Below are 15,937 nucleotides of genomic sequence, written 5' to 3' on the forward strand. Positions count from 1 at the left end.
CCCATCATTTAATGACTGCACCAAATCAGTACCCAATGAGGAAGACTTTATATTGCTGTTTTGTAGCTAAAAAAAATTCGTCTGCAATCTAAGCCGTTCAATTTGTGGGTCAACCACTTGACTTTATAAACGGGATTTCTTCTTTGTGGGCCCCCATCACATGCCAATCCTAGATGGATGTTGATTGATCACTATTGTGGTTTAAGCTTTTTTGACTAATTTGAAGGAAGACATTAAATGATCAGTCAAGATGAGTGTTGAAAGTGGGTTTTTCAGGCAATCAAGTGAAAATAAATGGCGGAACAGATTAAAATATTTTACAGACTCCAAGATGCTGCAGACAAGACTCTGCACATGTTGTGGGACAAAGAACTGAAACTTGCATAGGATTGGAAGTTGGAAATGACCAATGGAAAGAAGTACTTTTGGCTTACAAATGTACAATCGTAAGGAAAAAAAAATCCGGTGTTTCAGATTGTAACCAGAATCAAAGCAAATTACCTTTATTTTTAACCTTTTTTCTCCTGTCTTAATGTTTTTGTTTTGGTTTGATGAGTTTTTGGGTTAATCTCTGGCAAAACATTCCAATGAGCTGTATGTTGGATATGGTTTTTTTTAACAGTCGTTAACGGCTAAACTGTTGAGTTAACCAGAAACATAAAAAAAAAAAAAAAACTGAAAGCTAAGAGACAAAACCCTGGAAACTGGTGTGCGTGTGCCTCTCCTGCTGCGCCTTTGTGCTCGTGCGTGCAAGAGAGAGATCGAGAGAGCATGTGAGAACAAAGATGCAAACAAAATAAAATAAAAAGGGGTAATGGGCAACCCCAAAATCCTTGATATTAGTTCTCTCACGGGATACATTGGTAGTTGATGTACAACCCACACCTCAGTGAGGAAAATTTTCAAACTTTCTCAGATTTACAAATCTAAAACCCAGATACACTAAATAATATTCATGGGTTTTTGGGTCGGAGTTTAAACAACTCGGTAAAAAGAAAAAAGAGGAGAAAATCTAATCAGAGAAGCAATGAAGCGGCTTCATCTTAATCATCTTCTCCAAAAATATAGTTTCATTAAGCCTAAATATTAACCGGCCTTAGCTTTTCATTTGAGCATGGATGTTAGAGACTGGAAAACGACTTCTTCACAAGGAATGGTGAGCCCCATGTCGTGATCAAAACCAAATTCTTCTTCAGCTTGATGAAGCAAGCTTTGAAACTCCGGTCGGGTCAAGAAAGAGATGGGAACAATGTATCTGCTTCTGTTTTCACCAACATATACAACAAAATGACCTTTTGGGACATCCAAAGGGAGTCCTTGTTCATCACAGCTTTGTTTCTTTCCTAAGCTGGAGCATCTTTTCAGAATTTGCTTGATAACTGCTGTTTGAGGCAATTTGTTTGATTTCCCGATAGCCATTTTTTCTTTGCAAATGGGATAAAAGGGAGAGAGATGAGAGATTTTTCTTTGGATTTGAGAGGAGGAAAGAGCAAGAGAGAAGAGTTCAGGGAGCTGGTGTGAAAGAGTTAAGAGGGTTGGGAGGGGTATATATGGTGAGCTAATAGAATTTGAAAGAGAGAAACAAAGTCATGTGGGGTTGTGGGGACAAAGGACAGACCATGGGTGTTTGCTTTTGGGGTCTGTCATCTGTGTGGACTCACAGGACATCCTGAAAGGCAACCCCGTTGGGATGACACCCCCTTGTTGCCCTCCCAAAGGACGTCATGGTCGCTTTCTCTCTCTGGGCTTCAACCAATGCAATTCTTCCCAATACTACTGTACTTTATTATTGGAGAACTAGCCCAGTGTCACGGACTAAACTTTCTCTCCGCAAGCACTAGCTCATGCGGCACTTGAATGGACGTTTTCATTTAAGTCAGCCTTCAATAGATCAATATCTGAACAAATAATCATAAACCATGGTTAGTCTCAAGCATTCACAATAAGGCACAATATATCGAGATTAATTTCAAGCATACACACACAACAAGGCACATTCACATCGAGAAAAAAAAATGCATCGAGGCAACAATTGGACATTCAATCGGGATAAATTTTATTATAAACGGGAATCATACATCGGGACCTCCCACTGTCACCAGGGCCAGGGGGCAGCCCTTGGTGGGTGGCCTAAGCTCGTATAGCACCCGGTGAGACAGCCCAATACTACGCTGTTGGCTCACCCCCTTAAAGAGCCTTAGAACTTTTAGAGCTATGCTACCAGTAACCGTTACAATGTTTGAAATGGGGACACTTTTCCTAGCACAAGGGATCTACCCGGTCATGGCCCTATACATGGGTGGCTCATGGCAACCTAAGTCCCGATCATGGCCCTATACAAGGGTGGCTCATGACATCCTCCCCCACCTATTCTATCGACGTCCTCGTCGACTTGCTGGCTTGAAATTCTTCAATCTTCTTTTGAAATCTCTGGAGGTCGTGTTCTCTCTCCCAACTGGTTTCTTCTAATCTTAAGCCCTCCCACTTCACTAAGTATTCTCGAACTAGTTTTTGAGATATCTTGGTTTCCCTATCGACTAAGATCTCTTCGACTCGACGCTTTGAGGGTGGCTTCATGGTGATGGCGACTCTGGTTGGCTCCTTTCGGCTAATATCTGTAAGATCTGCATGGAAAGGCTTCAAGTTACTTACATGAAATACTGTGTGCACCTTCATCCACTTTGGTGGGTCAATTTTGTAAGAAGCGTTCCTCACCTTGGAAATGACCCTTACTGGACCTTCATATTTGCGCACCAGTCTACGATCTCTCTTTCTTAAGAACCTGATTTGTTCTGGAACTAGTCAGACCAGAACCAAATCACCAACTTGGAATTGCTGAGCTCTGTGATTCTTGTCTGCCTATTTTTTCATCCGCTTTGATGCCTTCTCCAGGTAAGCTTGTGCAATCTCTGTGTTTTGTTTCCACTCCTTGCTGAAGTTGAAAGCTCTCAAATTCTTTCCTCCATATTGTTTCAAAGAAGTGTGGGGTAGCCTTCGTAGTTGTCCGGTGACCACCTCAAATAGGCTCTTGTTAGTGGAAGAGCTCTTGTTGGAATTAAAGCAGAGTTGAGCAATGTCCAATAATGAAGGCCAGTCCTTTTGGTTGGTTTGGACAAAGTACCTCAAATATTCCTCCAATAATCCATTGAAATGTTTCGTTTAGCCATCAGTCTGAGGATGGTAGCTCGAAGAGATGTTGAGTTGGGACCCTAAAATCTTGAAAAGTTCCCTCTAAAAGGACCCCGTGAATCTCGGATCTCTATCACTGACGATGTTTTGAGGAAGGCCCCAATATTTGACCACATGTTTGAACAATAGTCGAGCTGTGTCTTCTGCTGTACAATACTTGTGAGCGGGAATGAATGTGGCATACTTGGAGAACCGATCAATTACCACCAAGATAGTTTCAAGATCCCCAACCTTGGGTAGGTTCGAAATGAAATCGAGAGAGATGCTTTCCCACGGTTTGGTGGGTACCGATAGTGATTCCAGCATGCCCGCAGGTTTCCTCTTTTTGACTTTATCTTGTTGGCAAATGAGGTAAGTCTTCGTGTAGTCCATCACATCTTGTTGCATGTAGGGCCAATAGTATCCCTGTTTTAGTAACGCTAAAGTGCATTGCCAGCCTGGGTGTCCCGCCCATGGGGTGTCATGGCATTCCCTCATCAACATCTGTCTCAGCCCTCCTGCTCTCGGCACAAACACTCGAGGCCCCTTGGTCCACAAGACACCATTTTTTTGCCAGAAGTATTTGGACTTCCCTTCTTCTACTAGCTTCAAGATGGCACAGGCTTACGGGTCTTTCCCTAGATGATCTCCAATTAACTTATGAATGTCCGTAGTGGCTCTACTAGTTGCCATTGGGGCCATTCTTCTGAGGGCTGCCAACTCTGGTCGTCTGCTCAATGCATCCGCCACTTGATTGGTCTTTTCAGCGGTATGCTCAAGGTGAAAGTCGAACTCCGTTAAAAATTTTTGCCACCTAGCTTGTTTCACCGTAAGCCTTGGTTGGGTGAGAAAGTGGCTAACGGCTACATTATCCGTCTTCACGACAAAGTGTGAACCCAACAAGTAATGTCGCCAAGCCCTTAATCAATGAACCATCGCCAGGAGCTCTTTTTTCTAGGTCATATATTTCCTCTCCGCTTCACTTAGCTTCCTGCTTTCAAATGCTACCGGGTGATATTGTTGTAAAAGCATACCTCCAATAGCAAAATTTGATGCATCCGTCTGAACTTCAAAGGACTTTTCAATATCGGAGAGAGCTAAGATGGGATCTTTCATAATAGCATCTTTCAATCTCTCAAAGGCCTCTTGGCACTCGTTGGTCCAACACCATTTATGCTCCTTCTTCAATAACTCCGTGAGGGCCGTGGTCTTGTGAGAGTACCCTTCCATAAACTTTTTATAATAGTTGGCTAGTCCCAAAAATGAATGGAGTTCACTAACATTCTTTGGTGTTGTCCACTCCTTGATGGCCCTAACCTTTTTCATGTCCATTTGAATATGGTCATGTTCGACAATGTGACCGAGAAAGTGGATTTGGGTCTGAACAAACGCGTATTTCTCTTTTTTTACATATAATCGGTGGTCTTACAGCCTTTTAAATACCCGATGTAGGTGTTCTTGATGTTCTTCTAAGGTGAAGCTGTACACCACTATATCGTCTAAATAAATGACTACAAATTCATCAAGGTAGTCATGGAACACCTGATTCATCAATGTACAAAATGTGGCAGGAGCATTGGTCAGTCCAAAGGGCATAACAAGAAATTTAAATGCGCCATACCGTGTTACACAGGTGGTTTTTGGCTCATCTCCCTCAACGATTCTGACCTGATGGTATCCAATCTCAGGTCCAGTTTGGAAAAGTGCTTGGCCCAGCTCAATTGGTCAAATAAGTCTGCTATAAGCGGGATAGGATATTTGTTTCTTACGGTGACTTTGTTCAGGGCCCTGTAGTCAACACATAAGTGTAAACTTCCATCATTCTTCTTTTGGAATAGTACTGGCACTCCGAAAAGAGCCTTTGATGGTCGGATGAACCCGACTTGTAGAAGCTCATCTAACTATTTTTTCAGCTCGACCAACTCTGGCGGGGCCATGCGATAGGGAGCTCTAGCAGGGGGTTTTGCTCTTGGGAAGAGCTCAATTTCGTGGTCCACTGCTCGTCGAGAGGGTAAAACCTTGGGCAACATCTCTGGCATCACCTTTCCGAATTCTTCCAACACTCTCTTCACGTCATCGGGTATTGGTTCTACTTCTAACCCTTCTTTGTAGATCGGTATGGCCACAAAAGAGGGTTCCCCTCTTTTTACCCCTTTCTTGAATTGTAAAGTCGAAATCATTTTCTTCCCACTATTTGGCAAGATATTGGCTGGCACCACACATGGGTGTTCCCCTAAAAACAACAAGCAGCTAGCAGCGGGGATAGGGATCGCTTGAGCCAATGTCATAAAGTCCAATCTGAGAACGACATCAAAGTCATCCATAGGGGAGACTGTGAAGTCTACCTTCCCTTCCTATGGCCCCAATCGGGTTGTCACACTTTTGGAGCTTCCACTGATCGTAAAGGCTGGCGAATTGACCGCCTTCATTCGTCCACAGTCTTTACTAATCTGAAGACCACACATTTTTACTTTTTTTGGTATGATGAAAGTGTCGGTTGCACCCGTATCCACCATGGCCTTGGTGGCTTTCTCATTTATCGTCAAGTTTACGTACATCAAGCCTCTACTCTGTTCTTTTTTTATAGTGTTTAATTGGGTACAAAGGGCATTGAGGAACCTTATTGAGCCCATCCTGGCTGGCTCTTCTTCAGCTTCTTCAACGCTCTCTGGCACTTTTACGAACTCTTGAGATGAGGTCCTTAAAGCATTAAAGGCTCCTCGGTATGGGCATTCAGCCACTCGATGCGGCCCCTTACAAATAAAGCAAGCTAGCGGTTGCCTAAGCTTGAAAATTCATGCGCTGTTTGTCTTGGGCTGGGTGCTATCTCGACCAAAAGACCTCCTGTCTGATCCCCCACTGAAGGGTCGATCTAACCTAGTCGTCTTTCCCCCACTCCCAAAGTTAAAGCTATTGTCAGTTGATGGAGGATTTTTCTATTTTAAGGAGCCATCATTGTAATCATAAAGACGTTTCGCTGCAGCCATGGCCATGGCCACATCTTGCACTTTCTGTCTTTATAGTTCTGTCTTCGCCCAAGGCTTGAGCCCTCAAGAAAATAGAACATCTTGTCCTTTTCGAACATGTCACGAATAACCAGCATCATGGTAGAAAAGTTCCTTACGAACTCTCGCACCGTTCCGGTTTGCACCAACTCTCGAAGTCTTCTTCGAGCCATATACTCCACATTCTCCGAAAAAAACTGGTTTTTCAGTTCTCGCTTCAGATCCGTCCAAGTCTTAATCAGGCACTCGTCATCGACAAACTTGGAGAGCCACCACAGCTTGGCATCCCCTGCGAGGTACATCGACGCCATTGTTACCTTATTTTCCTCTGAACTTGTGTGTACAGCTCAGAAGTATTGTTTCATGTCAAACAAGAAATTTTCAAGTTTCTTAGCATCCCTTGTCCCCTCATAGCATCGAGACTCCGGCACCTTGGGCCTTTGTCCCCTGTCCATCGAGCTCGAACTCGATCTGGCCACAGCCATTTGTAGGATGCTCACCTAGGCCCTGAGCTCCTCAAACTCCTTTTGGAGAATGTTCAAGGCATCTCTAGCCTCTTCGCTCACATTATGAAGAGTATCGGATAACTCCTGCTGGGTTGTCTCGATCTCCCTCACTCGGTCTTTCGTCACCATATGAGTTTTCATTAAGACCACCGCGGCCTCAAGTTCCTCAATTCTCTGTTGATGATCCGATCCACCACTTGTGGCCATCTCATCCATTTTTCTAGCACTTCTCAACCGTGCTCTGATACCACGTGTCATGGACTAAGCTTTCTCTCAACAAGCACTAGCCCGTACGACACTTGAATGGACGCTTCCACCCAAGTCAACCTTCAATAGATCGATATCTGAACAAATAACCATAAACCATGGTTAGTCTCAAGCATTCACAATAAGGCACAATATATCGAGGTCAATCTCAAGCATACACACATAACAAGGCACATTCACATCGAGAAAGAAAAAAATGCATTGAGGTAACAATCGGGCATTCAATTGGGGTGAATTTTATTATAAACGAGAATCATACATCGGGACCTCTCACCGTCACCAGGGCCAGGGGGTAGCCCTTGGTGGGTGGCCTAAGCTCGCATAGTACCTGGTGAGACAGCCTAACACTACGCTGTCGGCTCACCCCCCCTAAAGAGCCTTAAAACTTTTAGAGCTATGCTATCAGTAACCGTTACAATGTTTGAAATGGGAACACTTTTCCTAGTACAAGCGATCTACCCGATCATGGCCCTATACATGGGTGGCTCATAGCAACCTAAGGCCCGGTCATGGCCCTATACAAGGGTGGCTCATGACACCCGACCTCTTCAATTGCCTATGTTTCCTATTCTTACATTTACTTTTAAACTCCTTCTCGGATTCATATCCTTTGCCTTGGAGAAAAATGGAAATCTGCAGTAGTACAACATTTTCTTGACATTTAGTGCTACAGCAATATGTAACTTCTGATTTCTGAACAAGCCATGCCAGCTTGCTTTCTTGCTATCCATTAAGTGAAAATTGTTGGACTCAAAGAAAAAAATATAACAACGCGAAAGTAATATATCGTAATAAATTTACAGTAATAAATAATAATCAATAATTAACAATGTAAAAAGAAATACACTAAGATTTATATAGAAAACCTTCTTATGTAGAGAAAAAATCACGAATCATCAAAAAAATCTTCATTATCAAATAATAGATATACAAAGTTTTTCTCTGATTAAAACTATAACTAATCAATAACTAGAGAGAGATAATTGGAGAAATCTCATCAAATAGATGACTTAATAAATACACCTTAGATTTGTTCATAGAGAGTTTCAAACTTGATCTTTACCATTCAGAATGTAGAACTTTGAATTATAAACCTAATGACAAATTTCAGCTCAATCGGATCACGGATCGACTTCTAATCAACTAATTCTCTCTTTTTTCCTTCTCTTTATACTTTTTTGGCTTTTCTTCTTTCTTTTCTTGGTTTGTGATGCCACTTTAAAATAGCCATATCTCTTTTTATTAAGTAGCTAAAGCTCTGTGTAAAAAAAAAAAAGATCAAGGCCTATGGCCTTTGATTGGTCGAAAATCAATTACATGGGGCTGGACCCCATTTTTCAACAATCTCCCCTTTCAGCCCCATTAGGAGGAGATTCACACCATAGCAGTTTCATTTGAAACTTAACTTGGCCAAGAAACTCATTCCAGTCAAGTTATTGCAGAGCTTAAGCTTTTCCCTGAGAAGTATCTTAGTTAACATATCTGCTACATACTCATCAGTATAGATTTTTTCCAACAGCATTTGCTGGTCCTCAGTCATTGAACATAATCAGTGATATCTAACATCAATGTGTTTTGTTCTAGCATAGTGCATAGCATTCTTACTCAAATCTAAAGCATTCTGGTTATCACAAAATATCACATACTCTTTTTGGTTCAACCCCAATTTAAGAAAAATATATTTTATCCAAAATATTTTTTTACCTGCTTCGGTTGCTACAATATACTCAACCTCTGAAGTTGATAAAGCAACACACTTCTGTAACTTAGACTGTCAAGACACAATTCTTCCTACAAAAGTAAACAAATATCCTAAAGTAAATTTTTTACCATAAAGATCACCTGTCATGTTAGCATCAGTAAACCCTTCTAGAACTAGTTATGAAACTCCATAACCCAAGCACATTTTTTAGGTACCCCTTAAATATCTGAAAATCTATTTCACAAATTCTTAGTGAATCTTTCTCAAATTAGAAAAAAATTTGCTCATTACACTAACTGCATGAGCAATATTAGGTCGCGTATAAATCATAAGATACATTAAAGAACCGATTATAAAAGAATAAGGAATACTAAACATAACTAGCTGCTATTCCTTAGACACCGGACAATATTTTTTACTCGGATGAAAATGGTTGGTAAATAGACTGCTAACTAATTTAACATGTTGCATGTTAAATCTACTAAGCACCCATTCAACATACTTTTTCTATCAAGTTTTTACTTCTGCTTTTTCGGCACGTACATGAATACTTTATATCTGAAAACTTTCAAGTGAGAGTATAAAGCATCTTTTCCTGTCTACACTTTTTCTAAAATGTCAAAACCTAAAAGAACTTATGGTGATCTGTTAAGCAAATAACAAGCTATGTTGATTGTTTCACCCCATAATGGCTTTGGTAATTTTCTCATCTTCAACATATATATGACTTTTTCTACAATTGTGCGATTCGTCCTTTCAGCTACAATATTATGTTACAGTGTTCTAGGTTTTGTTATCTCATACCCGATCTTATATTTTGAACAGTATTTTTCAAAGTCTTTGAATGTGTATTCTCTATCATTATCAGTTTGAATATACTTCAAGGGCAACTCTATCATCCTTTCTACCATGGCATAAAGTTTTTAAAAATACTGAAATACTTGAGTTTTGTTTTTCAACATCTATACCCAAGTTTTACGTGAAGTATCATTAATAAAAGTAACAAAATATCTGTTATCACCTAGTGACTCAACCTCAATGGGACCACATACAATATAATAAATTAATTTTAATCTATTTTTTTTACGATGCTTACTAAACAAATAATGATCACATGAATCAAGAGATATACTTTTAGTTAAGGGAATGAGAAACTGCCTTGTTAAAACCTATAACCGTTTCTCACTCATATGTGCCAGCCTCTTGTATCACAAATTTGCTAAAGCATTATCCTTAATGATATTTATCTAGATACTGTTTAATTGCATCATGTTTTATACATTGTGTAGCATAGTTTTTTTTTTATAACTACCATAAATCTTTTGAGAAGCGTTCACTATCCATTCTTTTATCGACTCTCATATCCCTCCTTATCAAGGACATTAATAGCAAGTAAGTTCATTCTTATATTTGAAATATGCTTGACATCCCTCAAAGTTAACATGTAACCTGTACTAGTTGTACAATAATATCACTAATTTCAACAATCTGTGATACACTTTTGTTTCTCATCTTAGTGTAACCAAAATCTCTTACTTTGTAAGTTGTAAATAACTCTCTTTTAGGAACATAATGATATGTTGCTCCTGTGTTAACTATCCACTCAATATAGAGATCACTAACACGATTACAATCATTATGTGTATAAATCAAAATAACTGAATCACTATCTAAATTCACTACTGCAATATTGCTATCATCTGAACTTTTACCTTTCTCATCTTTTCGCTTTTGCTTCAAGATTTTACAATGTCACTTTATATTACCTGCTTTACCATAATAAAAATACTTTACTTTATCTCTAAACTTGGATTTATGTTTAGACTTACTACGACTTTTTGAGTTCTGACCTCTATCGATGTTTTTACCCCTATTCTTTGTGAGGAGACCTTGATTCCTAAGGTCTACATCTTTTTATCTTGCTTTTACATTAAGCATATTATCTTTTACTAACTCCAATATTACTTTGTAATCAAGAGCTGAATTAAGAACCGTCACAACTAAAATATTCTAGCTGTTTGGTAATGAACCTAAAAGAAACAACGCCTTCATTTCATTATTCATCTTAAGCTCCACAGTAGTCATCCGATTAAATATATCTTGAAAATCACTCAAGTGCTCTGTAATAGATCATTCATCCCTGTACTGTAAAGTTGTAAGCTTTTAACAAATATAATTTTATTCATACATGTTTTTCTCTCATACAATACTATCGATTTTTCTCAAACAATATAAGTATCTGCCTCTTGTGCTACATGATGAAACATGGTGATATCAACCAATTTTCTAATTATAGCCAGCGTCTTTTTGCCTAACTTATTTTAGTTTTCATCTTTCATATTTGCAAGTTTAGCCAAATCACTCAATACCTGCCCATACAAATCTTTACAGTATAAATGATCTTCCATCATAGGCTTTCAAACTGAATAATTTGATGCTATTAATTTTATCATGAAACCTATATCTCCCTCCATGATATCAAACTAAATTCGCTTATGTCTTAGGCTACTTCTGTATCGATGTTTCAAAATAACCATCACTTTGATACCACTTGTTGGGCCTAAAGCAATAAGCACAACAACGTAGAAATAATATATCACAATAAACCCACAACAATAAACAACAATCAATAATCAACAACACAAAAAATAAAACATATCAAGATTTACGTGAAAAACCCTCCGGTATAGAGGAAAAAATCACAAACCACTAGAAAAATCTTCACTATCAAATAATATATATATATATATACAAAGTTCTTCTTTAGTTAAAACTATAACTAATCAACAACTAGAGAGAGACAATTGAAAAAATCTCACAAAAAATGTGACTCAACAAATACACCTTGAATTTGTTCTTAGAGAGCTTTAAACCTGATTTTCAACATTAAGAATGTAGAACTCTGAATCATAAACCTGCCGATAAAATTTCAGCTCAATCAAACTGCAGATTAACTTTCGTTCAACTAACTCTCACTTCTTATTTTTTTATGTTTCTGGCTTTTTTTCTTTCTTTTTTGGGTTTGTGACGCCACTTTAAAACAGTCCCACATTTTTTTACTAAATAGTTAGGGCTTTGTGTAAAAAAAAAAACTAAAGCTCATGACTTTTGATTGGTCTAAAATCAATTACATAAGGCTGGATCCCATTTTCTTAACAAAAATTTTCTGTTTGGGATGCTAATTTTCAAGTTTCAAAGTCAAAATTATTTTGCTTTTGTCCCCTTCATCATGGTTTACTGGACACATATTTCCATTTTGTTGTTCAGGCTTTGAAAATCCCATTATGAAAGTTAATTAATTGCATTTTCTCTTGTAAACATGTTTAAGTGAAGAGATCATTCATAATTATTTCGAAGATATAAAATACCAAGGCTGTATATGAGAAGCAATGCCTTTATCAACCTTTAAATTTGACGAGCGAAAATGTGATCAAGTGAATGAATAAGCAGGGACATTATGTGAAATTCCCAAGGCGAATTCTTCCTTAGCTATACTTGTTTTATAATTCAGAGGTCAATAATTTGACTGTACTGAATTGCCGCTGTGGGTCTTTGGCCATCTTAATTTTTGAGCTTGCGATTCCGAGAATCGATTTGCAGATGAAATAGCAGTGATTCACATGCATGTACGTGCTAGCTTTCATGCTTCTTTTAACAGGTTTTTGATGGCCTTATCGACTCAAATCATTTCAACATGTAATTCAGTTATTTCCTGTTGATGTTTTAGATGCTTGCAATTAGTTTATCTCATCTGCAAAGAGTTTTCAGGGTTCAATAACCTCACAAAGTTAACAGCAATTCTGTCCCTTTTTTTTTTTTGCCTGTCATATACATAACCAGGTAACAATTTGCTTCAGTCAAATAAATCTGCATGATCTCATTTCTCTTCCCATTGATATTACAATCTAATCCTAAAAAATCCATCAACAATTTCAACTTAGCAGTAACATGACTATAACTAGTCAAAGTTGGTGTCTGAAAAACAACCCCTTAGATCAAAGTTCAAAGTTATAGTTACACCCTATCGATAGTAATAGTATTCCAAATACAATTGTAACCAAGGTTTCTTATGTTAAAGTTTGACAATACATAGGCATTAGGTGACATTTCCAACCAACGCTTTGCTGCCATACCATACCGTACAAAATTGAAGACTCTTTCATGCATTATCCAAAACACCTTAACAAAAGAAATGGAGAGTTTTGGAGAACACAATATGTCCCACTGAACCACAGTGTTGAAAAATATCAAGAAAGATGAAGACTTTGGCTATTCCCAAACAAAACCCCATGCTCACTACAGCTGTTCACTGGTTCATTTATCTGTTCGGTTTGAAGGTCTGATTTGACTCTAGTCAGATTTTAGACATATATTTTTGTGTTCGAATTTTGCTCGGTCCGGTTCCAGATATTAAATTATTAATAAAAAATATTTTTATTTTGTTTTAATTAAGAAGTATATATTAAAATTATTAATAATATATATTTCTTAAATTTCGAATCTCTTTGAATCTAACAAATCAAATTGAATATTAAACAAAATTTTTATAAAATTGAACAAATCTAATCTGATCGTACTCATAAATTCCTTTATTGCTCACTTCGACTACAATTTTAATAGCACATTTGACTGTTTGATTTAATTTGATCTAAAAGAATACCATTACTTTTATTCTTCTCTTCCCCTTTTGTTTTTTCATTTTTGTTGCTCCACAAATTCTATTTCTTGCTTTCTTTTTTTTTTTTTTTATGTGCTTTATTATATGGTAGACAAATCAAGTTATCAGTCTTTTGCATGTTGCTAATTGTTACTGCATTTTCCCTCTTCTCCTTCAATTTGTTATAGAAACGCTACGAAATAGGGGACCTGTATGATAGGCAGGCTAAGTGCTTGAAGAATAATATTCAACAACATTTGTTAATTTCTCAATCTACTATTAAACTATTTTTTTACTATAAAAGGAAGTCCAGTCAATCTGGGTATTTAAAGTTGTTCATACATATTAGAATTAATAAACAATATATATTTTTTTGTAAGAAAATTTTGGTGTAAATAGGCTCTTTAATTTTTTAGATTAAGATAAGATGTATCGTATTTGACAATCTAAAATAAGTGACTGCAGGTCGTGCATTCAAAATAATTTTAACAAATGATTATCGACAGAACTCGAATCAAAAAAATTTTCTTCGAGAAAAATGAACCTAACCGATTAAACAATATATTTGATTAATTTGAAACCCCCCCCCCCAAGAAAAAAGGGCGAAAGAGCTCTTTGCTTGAAGATGTCTTGGTATATAATATTAAGGACTTTGGTATTTGGTGGTCCTCGAGCTAGGCAATCTGATCGAACTTCCATATATGAGCATTGTCATAATCAGAAATAAATTTCAAATTCAATGAGAGCCACTTGTTTCTTCTCTCACCGCCCATGTTCTAAGGTCCAGAAAGAACCAAAGCCAGTCTTTCCACCCAGGCAATGCTTCAGTTTAGTACTATATGGTTGGATTGAAGGCTTGAACAAATGGCTGAACTCATGCACCAAAGGGGTCGGAATTTTCAAAGGAAGCGACACCATGTTCTGTGATTGAAATCACTTTGTTCATTGAATGGAGGGTGAAAACTTGAAAACAGTTACAAATACGGAGGTGGGTCCAATATAATCATCGAAAGCCGAATGGCCGTGACTATTGCATATATAGGCATTGAGAGCTAAGCCAAATATTATACGGTAGAGGAAATTGGCCTCGTGCTAAAAGGGTCGCACATGAAGGCCATGTTACCTTTACCCCCCCAAAACTTCTTTCCAAGACACAACGGTAAGGTGCATAGATCAGAGTCCCATTTCATCTAGCTAACCGCTTCATTAGCTTAACTCTTGTAATCATCTTATGGTGCAAGAATTGTTAGACTAATGGTTCGACAAAGAGATGAAGTAAGCCTAGTTAACGTGCATAGGCTATTGGTTAGAGGTGACCATTACCTGCAAATTATGCATTGATAGCCATATTTAGAATGTGTTTCAGGCAATCAAAGATGGGGACAGATCTTAAAGGGAAGCAAATTGCATGGAAAGCGATCGGTCCTTTAAGAGAAACATATATAGAGTATAGACAGCAATAAACATGTTAAACGCCAAGAAAAAGCTAGACACCGACTTCACAATCTATAAATATAAAGGAATACTTAAACAAACCAGAGGCAAATAGCCTATCCAATGCCCTATTCTAATTTAGGAATTAACCAAAAATTGGTAGGGAGAGGAGAATGTGCCCCTTAGAAGCGTAGCCAGCTCGACCAAATATATTCATGGAATTTCAAATGTGACAATTTATCAAAACCAGACATAACCAAGGAAATGAAAGCATAAACTTTATGAAAACCCAATCTAAAAATTAAATGTAAACGGGAATATGGTCCAATTTTACACCTAAGCCCTTGAATCCGGAAAGCCAAGACTTACGGATGTACGTTAAACAGAGATGGAAGCACATGTAATGACACTGGTAAGATGAAGGACACAATAAATGTCGTGTTCCCAATGATGGTTTACGACACAGCTATATTATGATGATCTGTTGGTGTTTTGCATCCTATTTCAGGGAGCAATAGTCCTATGAGAAGGGGTCCAAGCCAGCTGGGTGGATAATTTGTTGTGTATGGGGTCAGAGGAGAGAGGACGTCCTAACCTTGCACCCTTGAAGTTTCGAGGAATTTCGAGTAGCCTTCGCGCCATGGGGAGACCTGGAAGTCAGACATTTTTGCTAGCAGAAAATTGTGACAATCCAAATTTTATAATAAACACGTAGCAACTTGCCATTTGAAAATTCTTGGAACGATTTTAACATTTCAACTGTCGTTTTGATGAAATGCTGTACTCTGTACTGGATGTTGGCTACAGTAGGAAAGAAGAAAAAGCTAGACATGGATCCATGTAATCCTTAAAGAGTTAAGTGTGTAAGGTTTATGAAATATGAATCCTACCTCTGAACTTTCCATCCTTAATTAATTGGATTAGTCAGAGCAGGACATTAGGCTCGCCACCTTACAGCCTTTTGTTGTGGGCCAAACATTAGTTCGGTTTGGAGCTATTGTTGCGATTGGCGAGCCCAAGATGAGTAGGCCCCCATCATCAAAACTCATTGATGTAAATGATTCACTACTGACAAGATACGAAAGAGGATTTTATGTCATGCAGAAGATAGAACTTGAGGATTTGACCTAAAGATACTGCATTCGTGAAAGTAACTTTGTTTTTGGGATATTAGGGTGACTTAGTTTTTAGATTTTGT

At 38.1% G+C, this 15,937-nt stretch overlaps 1 protein-coding gene across 1 annotated transcript; it reads right to left on the reverse strand.

Moving 5' to 3' along the window:
- Positions 1–794: 794 nt before the first annotated feature.
- On the reverse strand, positions 795–1,527 carry LOC149520622 (protein SMALL AUXIN UP-REGULATED RNA 51-like). Its single transcript, XM_089769053.1, has one exon. It carries the CDS (start codon positions 1,417–1,419, stop codon positions 1,105–1,107), a length of 315 nt encoding a protein of 104 aa, XP_089625179.1. The 5' UTR covers positions 1,420–1,527; the 3' UTR covers positions 795–1,104.
- Positions 1,528–15,937: the final 14,410 nt, after the last annotated feature.

Source organism: Durio zibethinus, chromosome 1 (genome assembly GCF_047325235.1).
Source record: "Durio zibethinus cultivar Kanyao isolate XHJ-2024 chromosome 1, ASM4732523v1, whole genome shotgun sequence".
Classification (NCBI taxonomy): Eukaryota; Viridiplantae; Streptophyta; class Magnoliopsida; order Malvales; family Malvaceae; genus Durio; species Durio zibethinus.

Coding starts and splice junctions, on each gene's coding strand:
- LOC149520622 (XM_089769053.1), bottom strand. CDS start 1,419: ATGGCTATCGGGAAATCAAACAAATTGCCTCAAACAGCAGTTATCAAG.